This window comes from Oncorhynchus kisutch, unplaced genomic scaffold, assembly GCF_002021735.2.
Source record: "Oncorhynchus kisutch isolate 150728-3 unplaced genomic scaffold, Okis_V2 scaffold601, whole genome shotgun sequence".
Classification (NCBI taxonomy): domain Eukaryota; kingdom Metazoa; phylum Chordata; class Actinopteri; order Salmoniformes; family Salmonidae; genus Oncorhynchus; species Oncorhynchus kisutch.
Window position 1 is genome coordinate 178424 of NW_022262546.1, and position 16029 is coordinate 194452.

Sequence of the window (16029 nt, forward strand, 5' to 3'; positions counted from 1 at the left end):
CAGTGTATAGTAGGATGTACAGGGGGGGGGTCAACATTAGAGAGGTGTTGTTATACTCAGTGTATAGGTAGGATGTACAGGGGGGGGGTCAACATTAGAGAGGTGTTGTTATACTCAGTGTATAGTAGGATGTACAGGGGGGGGGTCAACATTAGAGAGGTGTTGTTATACTCAGTGTATAGTAGGATGTACAGGGGGGGGTCAACATTAGAGAGGTGTTGTTATACTCAGTGTATAGTAGGATGTACAGGGGGGGTCAACATTAGAGAGGTGTTGTTATACTCAGTGTATAGTAGGATGTACAGGGGGGGTCAACATTAGAGAGGTGTTATTATACTCAGTGTATAGTAGGATGTACGGGGGGGTCAACATTAGAGAGGTGTTGTTATACTCAGTGTATAGTAGGATGTACAGGGGGGGGGTCAACATTAGAGAGGTGTTGTTATACTCAGTGTATAGTAGGATGTACAGGGGGGGGTCAACATTAGAGAGGTGTTGTTATACTCAGTGTATAGTAGGATGTACAGGGGGGGTCAACATTAGAGAGGTGTTGTTATACTCAGTGTATAGTGGGATGTACAGGGGGGGTCAACATTAGAGAGGTGTTGTTATACTCAGTGTATAGTAGGATGTACAGGGGGGGTCAACATTAGAGAGGTGTTGTTATACTCAGTGTATAGTGGGATGTACAGGGGAGGGGTCAACATTAGAGAGGTGTTGTTATACTCAGTGTATAGTAGGATGTACAGGGGGGGTCAACATTAGAGAGGTGTTGTTATACTCAGTGTATAGTAGGATGTACAGGGGGGGTCAACATTAGAGAGGTGTTGTTATACTCAGTGTATAGTAGGATGTACAGGGGAGGGGTCAACATTAGAGAGGTGTTGTTATACTCAGTGTATAGTAGGATGTACAGGGGGGGGTCAACATTAGAGAGGTGTTGTTATACTCAGTGTATAGTAGGATGTACAGGGGAGGGGTCAACATTAGAGAGGTGTTGTTATACTCAGTGTATAGTAGGATGTACAGGGGGGGTCAACATTAGAGAGGTGTTGTTATACTCAGTGTATAGTAGGATGTACAGGGGGGGTCAACATTAGAGAGGTGTTGTTATACTCAGTGTATAGTAGGATGTACAGGGGGGGGGTCAACATTAGAGAGGTGTTGTTATACTCAGTGTATAGTAGGATGTACAGGGGAGGGGTCAACATTAGAGAGGTGTTGTTATACTCAGTGTATAGTGGAAGGGCCTGGGAACCACGAGGCAGAATGAACCAGTTTGTCCTGTTCAATTATAACACTGACATGTGAGATGGGATGTACAGGGGGGGGGGGGGGGTCAACATTAGAGAGGTGTTGTCTGTTCAAGGAGGGGGGGTCTGTTCAATTATAACACATGACTTTATTATTGTGATTCTACAAACAAGCCTCTCTCTCTGTACTGTACAGTGTGATTCTACAAACAAGCCTCTCTCTCTGTACTGTACAGTGTGATTCTACAAACAAGCCTCTCTCTCTGTACTGTACAGTGTGATTCTACAAACAGGCCTCTCTCTCTGTACTGTACAGTGTGATTCTACAAACAGGCCTCTCTCTCTGTACTGTACAGTGTGATTCTACAAACAGGCCTCTCTCTCTGTACTGTACAGTGTGATTCTACAAACAGGCCTCTCTCTCTGTACTGTACAGTGTGATTCTACAAACAAGCCTCTCTCTCTGCACTGTACAGTGTGATTCTACAAACAGGCCTCTCTCTCTGCACTGTACAGTGTGATTCTACAAACAAGCCTCTCTCTCTGCACTGTACAGTGTGATTCTACAAACAGGCCTCTCTCTCTGCACTGTACAGTGTGATTCTACAAACAGGCCTCTCTCTCTGCACTGTACAGTGTGATTCTACAAACAGGCCTCTCTCTCTGCACTGTACAGTGTGATTCTACAAACAAGCCTCTCTCTCTGCACTGTACAGTGTGATTCTACAAACAGGCCTCTCTCTCTGCACTGTACAGTGTGATTCTACAAACAAGCCTCTCTCTCTGTACTGTACAGTGTGATTCTACAAACAAGCCTCTCTCTCTGCACTGTACAGTGTGATTCTACAAACAGTCCTCTCTCTCTGCACTGTACAGTGTGATTCTACAAACAAGCCTCTCTCTCTGCACTGTACAGTGTGATTCTACAAACAGGCCTCTCTCTCTGTACTGTACAGTGTGATTCTACAAACAAGCCTCTCTCTCTGCACTGTACAGTGTGATTCTACAAACAGGCCTCTCTCTCTGTACTGTACAGTGTGATTCTACAAACAGGCCTCTCTCTCTGCACTGTACAGTGTGATTCTACAAACAAGCCTCTCTCTCTCTGTACTGTACAGTGTGATTCTACAAACAAGCCTCTCTCTCTCTGCACTGTACAGTGTGATTCTACAAACAAGCCTCTCTCTCTCTGTACTGTACAGTGTGATTCTACAAACAAGCCTCTCTCTCTCTGTACTGTACAGTGTGATTCTACAAACAAGCCTCTCTCTCTCTGTACTGTACAGTGTGATTCTACAAACAGGCCTCTCTCTCTGTACTGTACAGTGTGATTCTACAAACAAGCCTCTCTCTCTCTGCACTGTACAGTGTGATTCTACAAACAGGCCTCTCTCTCTGCACTGTACAGTGTGATTCTACAAACAAGCCTCTCTCTCTCTGCACTGTACAGTGTGATTCTACAAACAAGCCTCTCTCTCTGCACTGTACAGTGTGATTCTACAAACAGGCCTCTCTCTCTGCACTGTACAGTGTGATTCTACAAACAAGCCTCTCTCTCTGCACTGTACAGTGTGATTCTACAAACAAGCCTCTCTCTCTGTACTGTACAGTGTGATTCTACAAACAAGCCTCTCTCTCTCTGCACTGTACAGTGTGATTCTACAAACAAGCCTCTCTCTCTGTACTGTACAGTGTGATTCTACAAACAGGCCTCTCTCTCTGTACTGTACAGTGTGATTCTTCAAACAAGCCTCTCTCTCTGCACTGTACAGTGTGATTCTACAAACAGGCCTCTCTCTCTGTACTGTACAGTGTGATTCTACAAACAGGCCTCTCTCTCTCTGTACTGTACAGTGTGATTCTACAAACAAGCCTCTCTCTCTGTACTGTACAGTGTGATTCTACAAACAAGCCTCTCTCTCTGCACTGTACAGTGTGATTCTACAAACAAGCCTCTCTCTCTGTACTGTACAGTGTGATTCTACAAACAGGCCTCTCTCTCTCTGTACTGTACAGTGTGATTCTACAAACAGGCCTCTCTCTCTGCACTGTACAGTGTGATTCTACAAACAAGCCTCTCTCTCTGCACTGTACAGTGTGATTCTACAAACAGGCCTCTCTCTCTCTGTACTGTACAGTGTGATTCTACAAACAAGCCTCTCTGTACTGTACAGTGTGATTCTACAAACAAGCCTCTCTGTACTGTACAGTGTGATTCTACAAACAGGCCTCTCTCTCTGCACTGTACAGTGTGATTCTACAAACAGGCCTCTCTCTCTGTACTGTACAGTGTGATTCTACAAACAAGCCTCTCTCTCTGCACTGTACAGTGTGATTCTACAAACAAGCCTCTCTCTCTGCACTGTACAGTGTGATTCTACAAACAAGCCTCTCTCTCTGCACTGTACAGTGTGATTCTACAAACAGGCCTCTCTCTCTCTGTACTGTACAGTGTGATTCTACAAACAAGCCTCTCTGTACTGTACAGTGTGATTCTACAAACAAGCCTCTCTGTACTGTACAGTGTGATTCTACAAACAAGCCTCTCTCTCTGCACTGTACAGTGTGATTCTACAAACAAGCCTCTCTCTCTGCACTGTACAGTGTGATTCTACAAACAAGCCTCTCTCTCTGCACTGTACAGTGTGATTCTACAAACAGGCCTCTCTCTCTCTGTACTGTACAGTGTGATTCTACAAACAAGCCTCTCTCTCTGCACTGTACAGTGTGACTCTACAAACAAGCCTCTCTCTCTCTGTACTGTACAGTGTGATTCTACAAACAAGCCTCTCTCTCTGCACTGTACAGTGTGATTCTACAAACAGGCCTCTCTCTCTGCACTGTACAGTGTGATTCTACAAACAGGCCTCTCTCTGCACTGTACAGTGTGATTCTACAAACAGGCCTCTCTCTCTGTACTGTACAGTGTGATTCTACAAACAAGCCTCTCTCTCTGTACTGTACAGTGTGATTCTACAAACAAGCCTCTCTCTCTCTGTACTGTACAGTGTGATTCTACAAACAGGCCTCTCTCTCTGTACTGTACAGTGTGATTCTACAAACAGGCCTCTCTCTCTGCACTGTACAGTGTGATTCTACAAACAGGCCTCTCTCTCTGTACTGTACAGTGTGATTCTACAAACAAGCCTCTCTCTCTGTACTGTACAGTGTGATTCTACAAACAAGCCTCTCTCTCTCTGTACTGTACAGTGTGATTCTACAAACAGGCCTCTCTCTCTCTGCACTGTACAGTGTGATTCTACAAACAGGCCTCTCTCTCTGCACTGTACAGTGTGATTCTACAAACAAGCCTCTCTCTCTCTGCACTGTACAGTGTGATTCTACAAACAGGCCTCTCTCTCTGTACTGTACAGTGTGATTCTTCAAACAAGCCTCTCTCTCTCTGCACTGTACAGTGTGATTCTACAAACAGGCCTCTCTCTCTGCACTGTACAGTGTGATTCTACAAACAGGCCTCTCTCTCTGCACTGTACAGTGTGATTCTACAAACAGGCCTCTCTCTCTGTACTGTACAGTGTGATTCTACAAACAGGCCTCTCTCTCTGTACTGTACAGTGTGATTCTACAAACAAGCCTCTCTCTCTGTACTATACAGTGTGATTCTACAAACAAGCCTCTCTCTCTGCACTGTACAGTGTGATTCTACAAACAGGCCTCTCTCTCTGCACTGTACAGTGTGATTCTACAAACAAGCCTCTCTCTCTGTACTGTACAGTGTGATTCTACAAACAGGCCTCTCTCTCTGTACTGTACAGTGTGATTCTACAAACAAGCCTCTCTCTCTGTACTGTACAGTGTGATTCTACAAACAAGCCTCTCTCTCTGTACTGTACAGTGTGATTCTACAAACAAGCCTCTCTCTCTGTACTGTACAGTGTGATTCTACAAACAAGCCTCTCTCTCTGTACTGTACAGTGTGATTCTACAAACAGGCCTCTCTCTCTGTACTGTACAGTGTGATTCTACAAACAGGCCTCTCTCTCTGCACTGTACAGTGTGATTCTACAAACAAGCCTCTCTCTCTCTGTACTGTACAGTGTGATTCTACAAACAAGCCTCTCTCTCTCTGCACTGTAGAGTGTGATTCTACAAACAAGCCTCTCTCTCTCTGCACTGTACAGTGTGATTCTACAAACAAGCCTCTCTCTCTGCACTGTACAGTGTGATTCTACAAACAAGCCTCTCTCTCTGTACTGTACAGTGTGATTCTACAAACAAGCCTCTCTCTCTGCACTGTACAGTGTGATTCTACAAACAGGCCTCTCTCTCTGTACTGTACAGTGTGATTCTACAAACAAGCCTCTCTCTCTGTACTGTACAGTGTGATTCTACAAACAGGCCTCTCTCTCTGTACTGTACAGTGTGATTCTACAAACAAGCCTCTCTCTCTGCACTGTACAGTGTGATTCTACAAACAGGCCTCTCTCTCTGTACTGTACAGTGTGATTCTACAAACAAGCCTCTCTCTCTCTGTACTGTACAGTGTGATTCTACAAACAAGCCTCTCTCTCTGTACTGTACAGTGTGATTCTACAAACAAGCCTCTCTCTCTCTGTACTGTACAGTGTGATTCTACAAACAGGCCTCTCTCTCTGTACTGTACAGTGTGATTCTACAAACAAGCCTCTCTCTCTGTACTGTACAGTGTGATTCTACAAACAAGCCTCTCTCTCTGTACTGTACAGTGTGATTCTACAAACAAGCCTCTCTCTCTGTACTGTACAGTGTGATTCTACAAACAAGCCTCTCTCTCTCTGTACTGTACAGTGTGATTCTACAAACAGGCCTCTCTCTCTGTACTGTACAGTGTGATTCTACAAACAAGCCTCTCTCTCTGTACTGTACAGTGTGATTCTACAAACAAGCCTCTCTCTCTGTACTGTACAGTGTGATTCTACAAACAAGCCTCTATATACGGTACAGTAAGTTAAGTCATGTAGGAAACAGTGGAAACATATAGCAAACATTGGACCTACAGGACCCACAGTCACACCGTCGAGGAGGACCTACAGGACCTTCAGTCACACCGTCGAGGAGGACCTACAGTCACACCGCAGAGGAGGACCTACAGGACCCACAGTCACACCGCAGAGGAGGACCTACAGTCACACCGTCGAGGAGGACCTACAGGACCTTCAGTCACACCGTTGAGGAGGACCCACAGTTACACCGTCGAGGAGGACCTACAGTCACATCGTTGAGGAGGACCTACAGTCACACCGTCGAGGAGGACCTACAGTCACATCGTTGAGGAGGACCTACAGTCACATCGTTGAGGAGGACCTACAGTCACATCGTTGAGGAGGACATACAGTCATATCGTTGAGGAAGACCTACAGTCACACCGTCGAGGAGGACCTACAGTCACACCGTCGAGGAGGACCTACAGGACCTTCAGTCACACCGTCGAGGAGGACCTACAGTCCCACCGTCGAGGAGGACCTACAGTCACACCGTCGAGGAGGACCTACAGGACCTTCAGTCACACCGTCGAGAAGGACCTACAGGACCTTCAGTCACACCGTCGAGAAGGACCTACAGGACCTTCAGTCACACCGTCGAGGAGGACCTACAGGACCTTCAGTCACACCGTCGAGGAGGACCTACAGGACCTTCAGTCACACCGCAGAGGAGGACCTACAGTCACACCGCAGAGGAGGACCTTCAGTCACACCGTCAAGGAGTACCTACAGTCACATCGCAGAGGAGGACCTACAGTCACACCGTCGAGGAGGACCTACAGGACCTTCAGTCACACCGTCGAGAAGGACCTACAGGACCTTCAGTCACACCGTCGAGGAGGACCTACAGTCACACCGTCGAGGAGGACCTACAGTCACACCGTCGAGGAGGACCTACAGGACCTTCAGTCACACCGTCGAGAAGGACCTACAGGACCTTCAGTCACACCGTCGAGGAGGACCTACAGTCACACCGCAGAGGAGGACCTACAGTCACACCGTCGAGGAGGACATACAGTCACACCGTCAAGGAGGGCCTACAGGACCTTCAGTCACACCATTGAGGAGGACCTACAGTCTCTCCCTCCCTCAGTCTCTCCCTCCCTCCATCTGCCTCTCTCTCCCTCCCCCTCTCTCTCCATCCGTCTCTCTGTCTCCCTCAGTCTCTCCCTCCCTCCTTCAGTCTCTCCCTCTCTGTCTCTCCCTCCCTCCCTCCCTCTCTCACTCTGCCTCTCCCTCCCTCACTCTGCCTCTCCCTCCCTCACTCCACCTCTCTCTCACTGACTCCGTCTCAATGTCCCTCTCTCCATCTGCCTCCCTCCCTCCCTCCGCCTCTCCCTCCCTCCCTCCCTACAGGACCTTCAGTCACACCGCAGAGGAGGACCTACAGTCACACCGCAGAGGAGGACCTTCAGTCACACCGTCAAGGAGTACCTACAGTCACATCGCAGAGGAGGACCTACAGTCACACCGTCGAGGAGGACCTACAGGACCTTCAGTCACAACCGTCGAGAAGGACCTACAGGACCTTCAGTCACACCCGTCGAGGAGGACCTACAGTCACACCGTCGAGGAGGACCTACAGTCACACCGTCGAGGAGGACCTACAGGACCTTCAGTCACACCGTCGAGAAGGACCTACAGGACCTTCAGTCACACCGCAGAGGAGGACCTACAGTCACACCGCAGAGGAGGACCTTCAGTCACACCGTCAAGGAGTACCTACAGTCACATCGCAGAGGAGGACCTACAGTCACACCGTCGAGGAGGACCTACAGGACCTTCAGTCACAACCGTCGAGAAGGACCTACAGGACCTTCAGTCACACCGTCGAGAAGGACCTACAGGACCTTCAGTCACACCGTCGAGGAGGACCTACAGGACCTTCAGTCACACCGCAGAGGAGGACCTACAGTCACAGCGCAGAGGAGGACCTTCAGTCACACCGTCAAGGAGTACCTACAGTCACACCGCAGAGGAGGACCTACAGTCACACCGCAGAGGAGGACCTACAGGACCTTCAGTCACACCGTCGAGGAGGACCTACAGTCACACCGTCGAGGAGGGGCCTACAGGACCTTCAGTCACACCGTCGAGGAGGACCTACAGTCACACCGTCGAGGAGGACCTACAGGACCTTCATCACACCGTCGAGAAGGACCTACAGGACCTTCAGTCACACCGTCGAGGAGGACCTACAGGACCTTCAGTCACACCGTCGAGAAGGACCTTCAGACACACCGTCGAGAAGGACCTACAGGACCTTCAGTCACACCGTCGAGGAGGACCTACAGGACCTTCAGTCACACCGCAGAGGAGGACCTACAGTCACACCGCAGAGGAGGACCTACAGTCACACCGTCGAGGAGGACATACAGTCACACCGTCAAGGAGGGCCTACAGGACCTTCAGTCACACCATTGAGGAGGACCTACAGTCTCTCCCTCCCTCAGTCTCTCCCTCCCTCCTTCAGTCTCTCCCTCTCTGTCTCTCCTCCCTCCCTCCCTCTCTCACTCTGCCTCTCCCTCCCTCACTCTGCCTCTCCCTCCCTCACTCCACCTCTCTCTCACTGACTCCGTCTCAATGTCCCTCTCTCCATCTGCCTCCCTCCCTCCCTCCGCCTCTCCCTCCCTCCCTCCCTCCGCCTCTCTCTCCCTCCCTCCTTCCGCCCCTCTCTCCCTCCGCCTCTCTCTCTCCCTCCCTCTCTCTCTCCTCCCTCCCTCAGTCTCTCCCTCCCTCAGTCTCTCCCTCTGTCTCTCCCTCCCTCTGCCTCTCTCTCCCTCCCTCAGTCTCTCCCTCTCTGTCTCTCCCTCCTCCCTCAGTCTCTCTCTCCCTCCCTCTCTGTCTCTCCCTCCCTCCCTCTGCCTCTCTCTCCCCGGCTCTCTCTCTCCATCCGTCTCTCTCCCTCCCTCAGTCTCTCCCTCTCTGTCTCTCCCTCCCTCAGTCTGTCCCTCCTTCAGTCTCTCCCTCTCTGTCTCTCCCTCCCTCTGCCTCTCTCTCTCCATCCGTCTCTCTCCCTCCCTCAGTCTCTCCCTCTCTCACTCTGCCTCTCCCTCCCTCACTCTGCCTCTCCCTCCCTCACTCCGCCTCTCTCTCCCTGACTCCGTCTCAATGTCCCTCCCTCCCTCCGCCTCTCTCTCCCTCCCTCCTTCCGCCCCTCTCTCCCTCCCTCCCTCCGCCTCTCTCTCTCCCTCCCTCTCTCTCTCTCCCTCTCTGTCTCTCCTTCCCTCAGTCTCTCCCTCTCCCTCCCTCCCTCTGCCTCTCTCTCCCTCCCTCTCTCTCTCTCTCTGTCTCTCCCTCCCTCCCTCAGTCTCTCCCTCCCTATCTGTCTCTCCCTCCCTCTCTCTCCCTCCCTCTCTCTCTCCATCCGTCTCTCTCCCTCCCTCAGTCTCTCCCTCTCTGTCTCTCCCTCCCTCCCTCAGTCTCTCTCTCCCTCCCTCTCTGTCTCTCCCCTCCCTCCCTCTCCCCCTCTGCCTCTCTCTCCCTCCCCTCTCTCTCCCTCCCTGTCTCTCCCTCCCTCCCTCAGTCTGTCCCTCCTTCAGTCTCTCCTTCTCTGTCTCTCCCTCCCTCCCTCTGCCTCTCTCTCCCTCCCTCTCTCTCTCCATCCCTCAGTCTCTCCCTCTCTCACTCTGCCTCTCCCTCCCTCACTCCGCCTCTCTCTCCCTGACTCCGTCTCAATGTCCCTCTCTCCCTCTGCCTCCCTCCCTCTGCCTCTCCCCCCCTCCCTCCGCCTCTCTCTCCCTCCCTCCTTCCGCCCCTCTCTCCCTCCCTCCCTCCGCCTCTCTCTCTCCCTCCCTCTCTCTCTCTCCCTCTCTGTCTCTCCTTCCCTCCCTCAGTCTGTCCCTCCTTCAGTCTCTCCTTCTCTGTCTCTCCCTCCCTCCCTCTGCCTCTCTCTCCCTCCCTCTCTCTCTCCATCCCTCAGTCTCTCCCTCTCTCACTCTGCCTCTCCCTCCCTCACTCCGCCTCTCTCTCCCTGACTCCGTCTCAATGTCCCTCTCTCCCTCTGCCTCCCTCCCTCTGCCTCTCCCTCCCTCCCTCCGCCTCTCTCTCTCCCTCCCTCTCTCTCTCCCTCTCTGTCTCTCCCTCCCTCAGTCTCTCCCTCTCTGTCTCTCCCTCCCTCCCTCCCTCTGCCTCTCTCTCCCTCCCTCTCTCTCTCTCTCTGTCTCTCCCTCCCTCCCTCAGTCTCTCCCTCCCTATCTGTCTCTCCCTCCCTCCCTCCCTCCCTCTGCCTCTCTCTCCCTCCCTCTCTCTCTCCATCCGTCTCTCTCCCTCCCTCAGTCTCTCCCTTTCTGTCTCTCCCTCCCTCCCTCAGTCTCTCTCTCCCTCCCTCTCTGTCTCTCCCTCCCTCCCTCCCTCTGCCTCTCTCTCTCTCCATCCGTCTCTCTCCCTCCCTCCCTCAGTCTGTCCCTCCTTCAGTCTCTCCTTCTCTGCCTCTCCCTCCCTCACTCCGCCTCTCTCTCCCTGACTCCGTCTCAATGTCCCTCTCTCCCTCTGCCTCCCTCCCTCCCTCCTTCCGCCCCTCTCTCCGTCCCTCCCTCCGCCTCTCTCTCTCTCTCCCTCCCTCCGCCTCTCTCTCTCTCTCTCCCTCCCTCTCTCTCTCTCCCTCTCCCTCCCTCAGTCTCTCCCTCTCTGTCTCTCCCTCCCTCCCTCTGCCTCTCTCTCCCTCTCTCTCTCCCTCCCTCCCTCAGTCTCTCCCTCTCTCTCCCTCGCTCAGTCTCTCCATCCCTCTCTGTCTCTCCCTCCCTCCCTCTGCCTCTCTCTCCCTCCCTCAGTCTCTCCCTCTCCCTCCCTCCCTCCCTCAGTCTCTCCCTCCTTCAGTATCTCCCTCTCTGTCTCTCCCTCCCTCCCTCTGCCTCTCTCTCCCTCCCTCTCTCTCTCCGTCTCTCTCCCTCCCTCAGTCTCTCCCTCCCTCCCTCCCTCTCTCTCTCCATCCGTCTCTCTCTCCATCCGTCTCTCTCCCTCCCATCTCTCTCTATGGCTGAGGAGAGAGTGGACTCTGGGCACATCTCTCTCCATGGCTGAGGAGAGAGTGGACTCTGGGCACATCTCTCTCCATGGCTGAGGAGAGAGTGGACTCTGGGCATATCTCTCCGTGGCAGAGGAGTGTGTGTGTGTGTGTGTGTGCGTGCGTGTGTGTGTGCGTACCTCTCGGTGGTTGAGCAGTCGCTCCAGGTCGGAGGCCATATTGTTCTTCACCTGTTGGAGAGACGTCTTCTCTTTCCTCAGAGATCTGGACGGACAAACCCAAAACAGAGACTTTCTTTAGTGCTGACTAAATGGGACAGAATAACGACTCCCTCCCATTTCCTCAGAGATCTGGACGGACAATCCAAAATCAGAGACTTTCTCTAGTGCTGACTAAATGGGACAGAATAACTCCCTCCATTTCCTCAGAGATCAGGTGCTGCTGGAACGGCACTGTTACAACACAGAACACAAATCACATCCAAACCTGCACCGAGTGCCATGACCCTGCGGAAACTGGACAATAGAAGTGTGTAATAAATCCATCTCTCTCAAAACAATGACTCAATACATTAACAACCAGGAGCTTGTAAGAGAAATGTTACCCTATATAGGGCACTACTTTTGTCCAGAGCCCTATATAGGGCACTACTTTTGTCCAGAGCCCTATATAGTGCATTACTTTTAGAGCCCTATACAGTGGGACACTACTTTAGGCCAGAGCCCTATATAGTGCACTACTTTAGACCAGAGCCCTATATAGTGCATTACTTTAGACCAGAGCCCTATATAGTGCATTACTTTAGACCAGAGCCCTATATAGGGCACTACTTTAGACCAGAGCCCTATATAGTGCACTACTTTAGACCAGAGCCCTATATAGTGCATTACTTTAGACCAGAGCCCTATATAGTGCATTACTTTAGACCAGAGCCCTATATAGTGCATTACTTTAGGCCAGAGCCTAAAGGGGGAGACTGGAAGGGGGAGACTGGAGGGGGAGACTGGAGGGGGAGACAGAAAGGAGGAGACTGAAAGGGGGAGACTGGAAGGGGGAGACTGGAGGGGGAGACTGGAAGGAGGAGACTGAAAGGAGGAGAATGGAAGGGGGAGACTGGAGGGGGGAGACTGAAAGGAGGAGACTGAAAGGAGGAGACTGGAAGGGAGAGACTGGAAGGGGAGACTGTAGGAGGAGACTGGAGGGGGAGACTGGAGGGGGAGACTGGAGGGGGAGACAGAAAGGGGGAGACTTGAGGGGGAGACTGGAAGGAGGAGACTGAAAGGAGGAGACTGGAAGGAGGAGACTGGAAGGAGGAGACTGGGGGGGGAGACTGGAGGGGGAGACTGGAAGGAGGAGACTTGAAGGAGGAGACTGAAAGGAGGAGACTGAAAGGAGGAGACTGAAAGGAGGAGACTGGAAGGAGGAGACTGAAAGGAGGAGACTGGAAGGAGGAGACTGAAAGGAGGAGACTGAAAGGAGGAGACTGGAAGGAGGAGACTGAAAGGAGGAGACTGGAAGGAGGAGACTGGGGGGGGGGGGCTGGAGGGGGAGACTGGAAGGAGGAGACTGGAAGGAGGAGACTGGAAGGAGGAGACTGGAGGGGGAGACTGGAAGGAGGAGACTGGAGGGGGAGACTGGAAGGAGGAGACTGGAGGGGGAGACTGGAAGGAGGAGACTGCAGGGGGAGACTGGAAGGAGGAGACTGGAGGGGGAGACTGGAAGGAGGAGACTGGAGGGGGAGACTTGAAGGAGGAGACTGGAGGGGGAGACTGGAAGGAGGAGACTGGAGGGGGAGACTGGAAGGAGGAGACTGGAGGGGGAGACTGGAAGGAGGAGACTGGAGGGGGAGACTGGAAGGAGGAGACTGGAAGGAGGAGACTGGAAGGAGGAGACTGGAAGGAGGAGACTGAAAGGAGGAGACTGAAAGGAGGAGACTGGAAGGAGGAGACTGGAAGGAGGAGACTGAAAGGAGGAGACTGGAAGGAGGAGACTGAAAGGAGGAGACTGGAAGGAGGAGACTGGGGGGGGGGACTGGAGGGGGAGACTGGAAGGAGGAGACTGGAAGGAGGAGACTGGAAGGGGGAGACTGGAGGGGGGAGACTGAAAGGGGGAGACTGAAAGGAGGAGACTGGAGGGGGGAGACTGGAGGGGGGAGACTGGGGGGGAGACTGAAAGGAGGAGACAGGAGGGGGGAGACTGGAGGGGGAGACTGGAAGGGAGAGACTGAAAGGAGGAGACTGGAAGGAGGAGACAGTGGTGTGTGTACCTGGTGTCCTCCTCCAGCTGTGTGATGCGTTCTCTGAGGGACAGTATCTGTGTGTCTCTCTGTCTCACCGTGTCGATCAGGTAACTGTAGGGCTGCTGGGCCTGCTGTAGGAGACGGTTAGCTGCTTCCAGCTAGGACACACACACACACACACACACACACACACTTGTTGAACCCGTTTGTTGATTCACGCTACAGTCACTGACTTGGCCTTTGATTGGGAGGGCCCTCTAAAAACACACCTTTCAGGTGGAATATATTTCATGTTGGCAACCCTTCCACCATGATGTCAAACACTGAGACAGGAAGGAAGGTGTGGTAAGGACAGTGTGGGTGAGACCTCACGAGTTAGTTAGGAGTCTATTACACTGTGGGTCTGTCCTGTGTGTTACCTCCTCAGAGATCTGTCCTGTGTGTTACCTCCTCAGAGATCAGTCCTGTGTGTTACCTCCTCAGAGATCTATCCTCAGAGATCTGTCCTGTGTGTTACCTCCTCAGAGATCTGTCCTGTGTGTGTTACCTCCTCAGAGATCTGTCCTGTGTGTGTTACCTCCTCAGAGATCTGTCCTGTGTGTGTTACCTCCTCAGAGATCTGTCCTGTGTGTTACCTCCTCAGAGATCTGTCCTGTGTGTTACCTCCTCAGAGATCTGTCCTGTGTGTTACCTCCTCAGAGATCTGTCCTGTGTGTGTTACCTCCTCAGAGATCTGTCCTGTGTGTGTTACCTCCTCAGAGATCTGTCCTGTGTGTGTTACCTCCTCAGAGATCTGTCCTGTGTGTTACCTCCTCAGAGATCAGTCCTGTGTGATACCTCCTCAGAGATCAGTCCTGTGTGTTACCTCCTCAGAGATCTATCCTCAGAGATCTGTCCTGTGTGTTACCTCCTCAGAGATCTGTCCTGTGTGTTACCTCCTCAGAGATCAGTCCTGTGTGATACCTCCTCAGAGATCAGTCCTGTGTGTTACCTCCTCAGAGATCTGTCCTGTGTGTTACCTCCTCAGAGATCTATCCTCAGAGATCTGTCTTGTGTGTTACCTCCTCAGAGATCTGTCCTGTGTGTTACCTCCTCAGAGATCTATCCTCAGAGATCTGTCCTGTGTGTTACCTCCTCAGAGATCTGTCCTGTGTGTTACCTCCTCAGAGATCAGTCCTGTGTGTGTTACCTCCTCAGAGATCTGTCCTGTGTGTTACCTCCTCAGAGATCTGTCCTGTGTGTTACCTCCTCAGAGATCTTTCCTGTGTGATACCTCCTCAGAGATCTATCCTCAGAGATCTGTCCTGTGTGTTACCTCCTCAGAGATCTGTCCTGTGTGTGTTACCTCCTCAGAGATCTGTCCTGTGTGTTACCTCCTCAGAGATCTGTCCTGTGTGTTACCTCCTCAGAGATCTGTCCTGTGTGTTACCTCCTCAGAGATCTTTCCTGTGTGATACCTCCTCAGAGATCTGTCCTCAGAGATCTGTCCTGTGTGTTACCTCCTCAGAGATCTTTCCTGTGTGATACCTCCTCAGAGATCTGTCCTCAGAGATCTGTCCTGTGTGTTACCTCCTCAGAGATCAGTCCTGTGTGTGTTACCTCCTCAGAGATCTGTCCTGTGTGTTACCTCCTCAGAGATCTGTCCTGTGTGTTACCTCCTCAGAGATCTTTCCTGTGTGATACCTCCTCAGAGATCTATCCTCAGAGATCTGTCCTGTGTGTTACCTCCTCAGAGATCTTTCCTGTGTGATACCTCCTCAGAGATCTATCCTCAGAGATCTGTCCTGTGTGTTACCTCCTCAGAGATCTGTCCTGTGTGTGTTACCTCCTCAGAGATCTGTCCTGTGTGTTACCTCCTCAGAGATCTGTCCTGTGTGTTACCTCCTCAGAGATCTGTCCTGTGTGTTACCTCCTCAGAGATCTGTCCTGTGTGTGTGTTGCGTGTCTCCAGATCTCTCCTCAGCAGTGTGTTCTGTTTCTCCAGCTGCAACAGTCTACGGGCCAGATGGACACTGCAACACACATTAAATAAACTCTCTAACATAAAACCAAACAATAATCATGTATCACAAATTGCACACTATTCCCTATATAGTGCACTACCTTAGACCAGAACCCTATAGAACCCTATGCCCTATATAGTGCACTACCTTAGACCAGAACCCTATAGAACCCTAATCCCTATATGGTGCACTATTTTAGACCAGAACCCTATAGAACCCTATTCCCTATATAGTGCACTATTTTAGACCAGAACCATATTCCCTATATATAGTGCACTACTTTAGACCAGGGCCCTATAGAACCCTATTCCCTATATATAGTACACTACTTTAGACCAGGACCCTATAGAACCCTATATAGCGCACTACTTTAGACCAGGGCCCTATAGAACCCTATATAGTGCACTACTTTAGACCAGGACCCTATAGAAGCCTATTCCCTATTTATAGTACACTACTTTAGACCAGGACCCTATAGAACCCTATATAGTGCACTACTTTAGACCAGGACCCTATAGAACCCTATATAGTGCACTACTTTAGACCAGGGCCCTATAGAACCCTATATAGTGCACTACTTTAGACC

General features: G+C 51.4%; 1 protein-coding gene across 1 annotated transcript in view; it reads right to left on the reverse strand.

Moving 5' to 3' along the window:
- LOC116360840 (progesterone-induced-blocking factor 1-like) overlaps positions 1-16029 on the reverse strand; it is a 69732-nt gene that overhangs the window by 12932 nt on the left and 40771 nt on the right. The window contains exons 13-15 of the mRNA XM_031815754.1: positions 15350-15452; positions 13468-13598; positions 11381-11465 (exon numbers count right to left, since the gene is read on the reverse strand). Coding sequence (XP_031671614.1) covers positions 11381-11465; positions 13468-13598; positions 15350-15452 — 319 coding nt within the window. The remainder of the gene's footprint in view (positions 1-11380; positions 11466-13467; positions 13599-15349; positions 15453-16029) is intronic.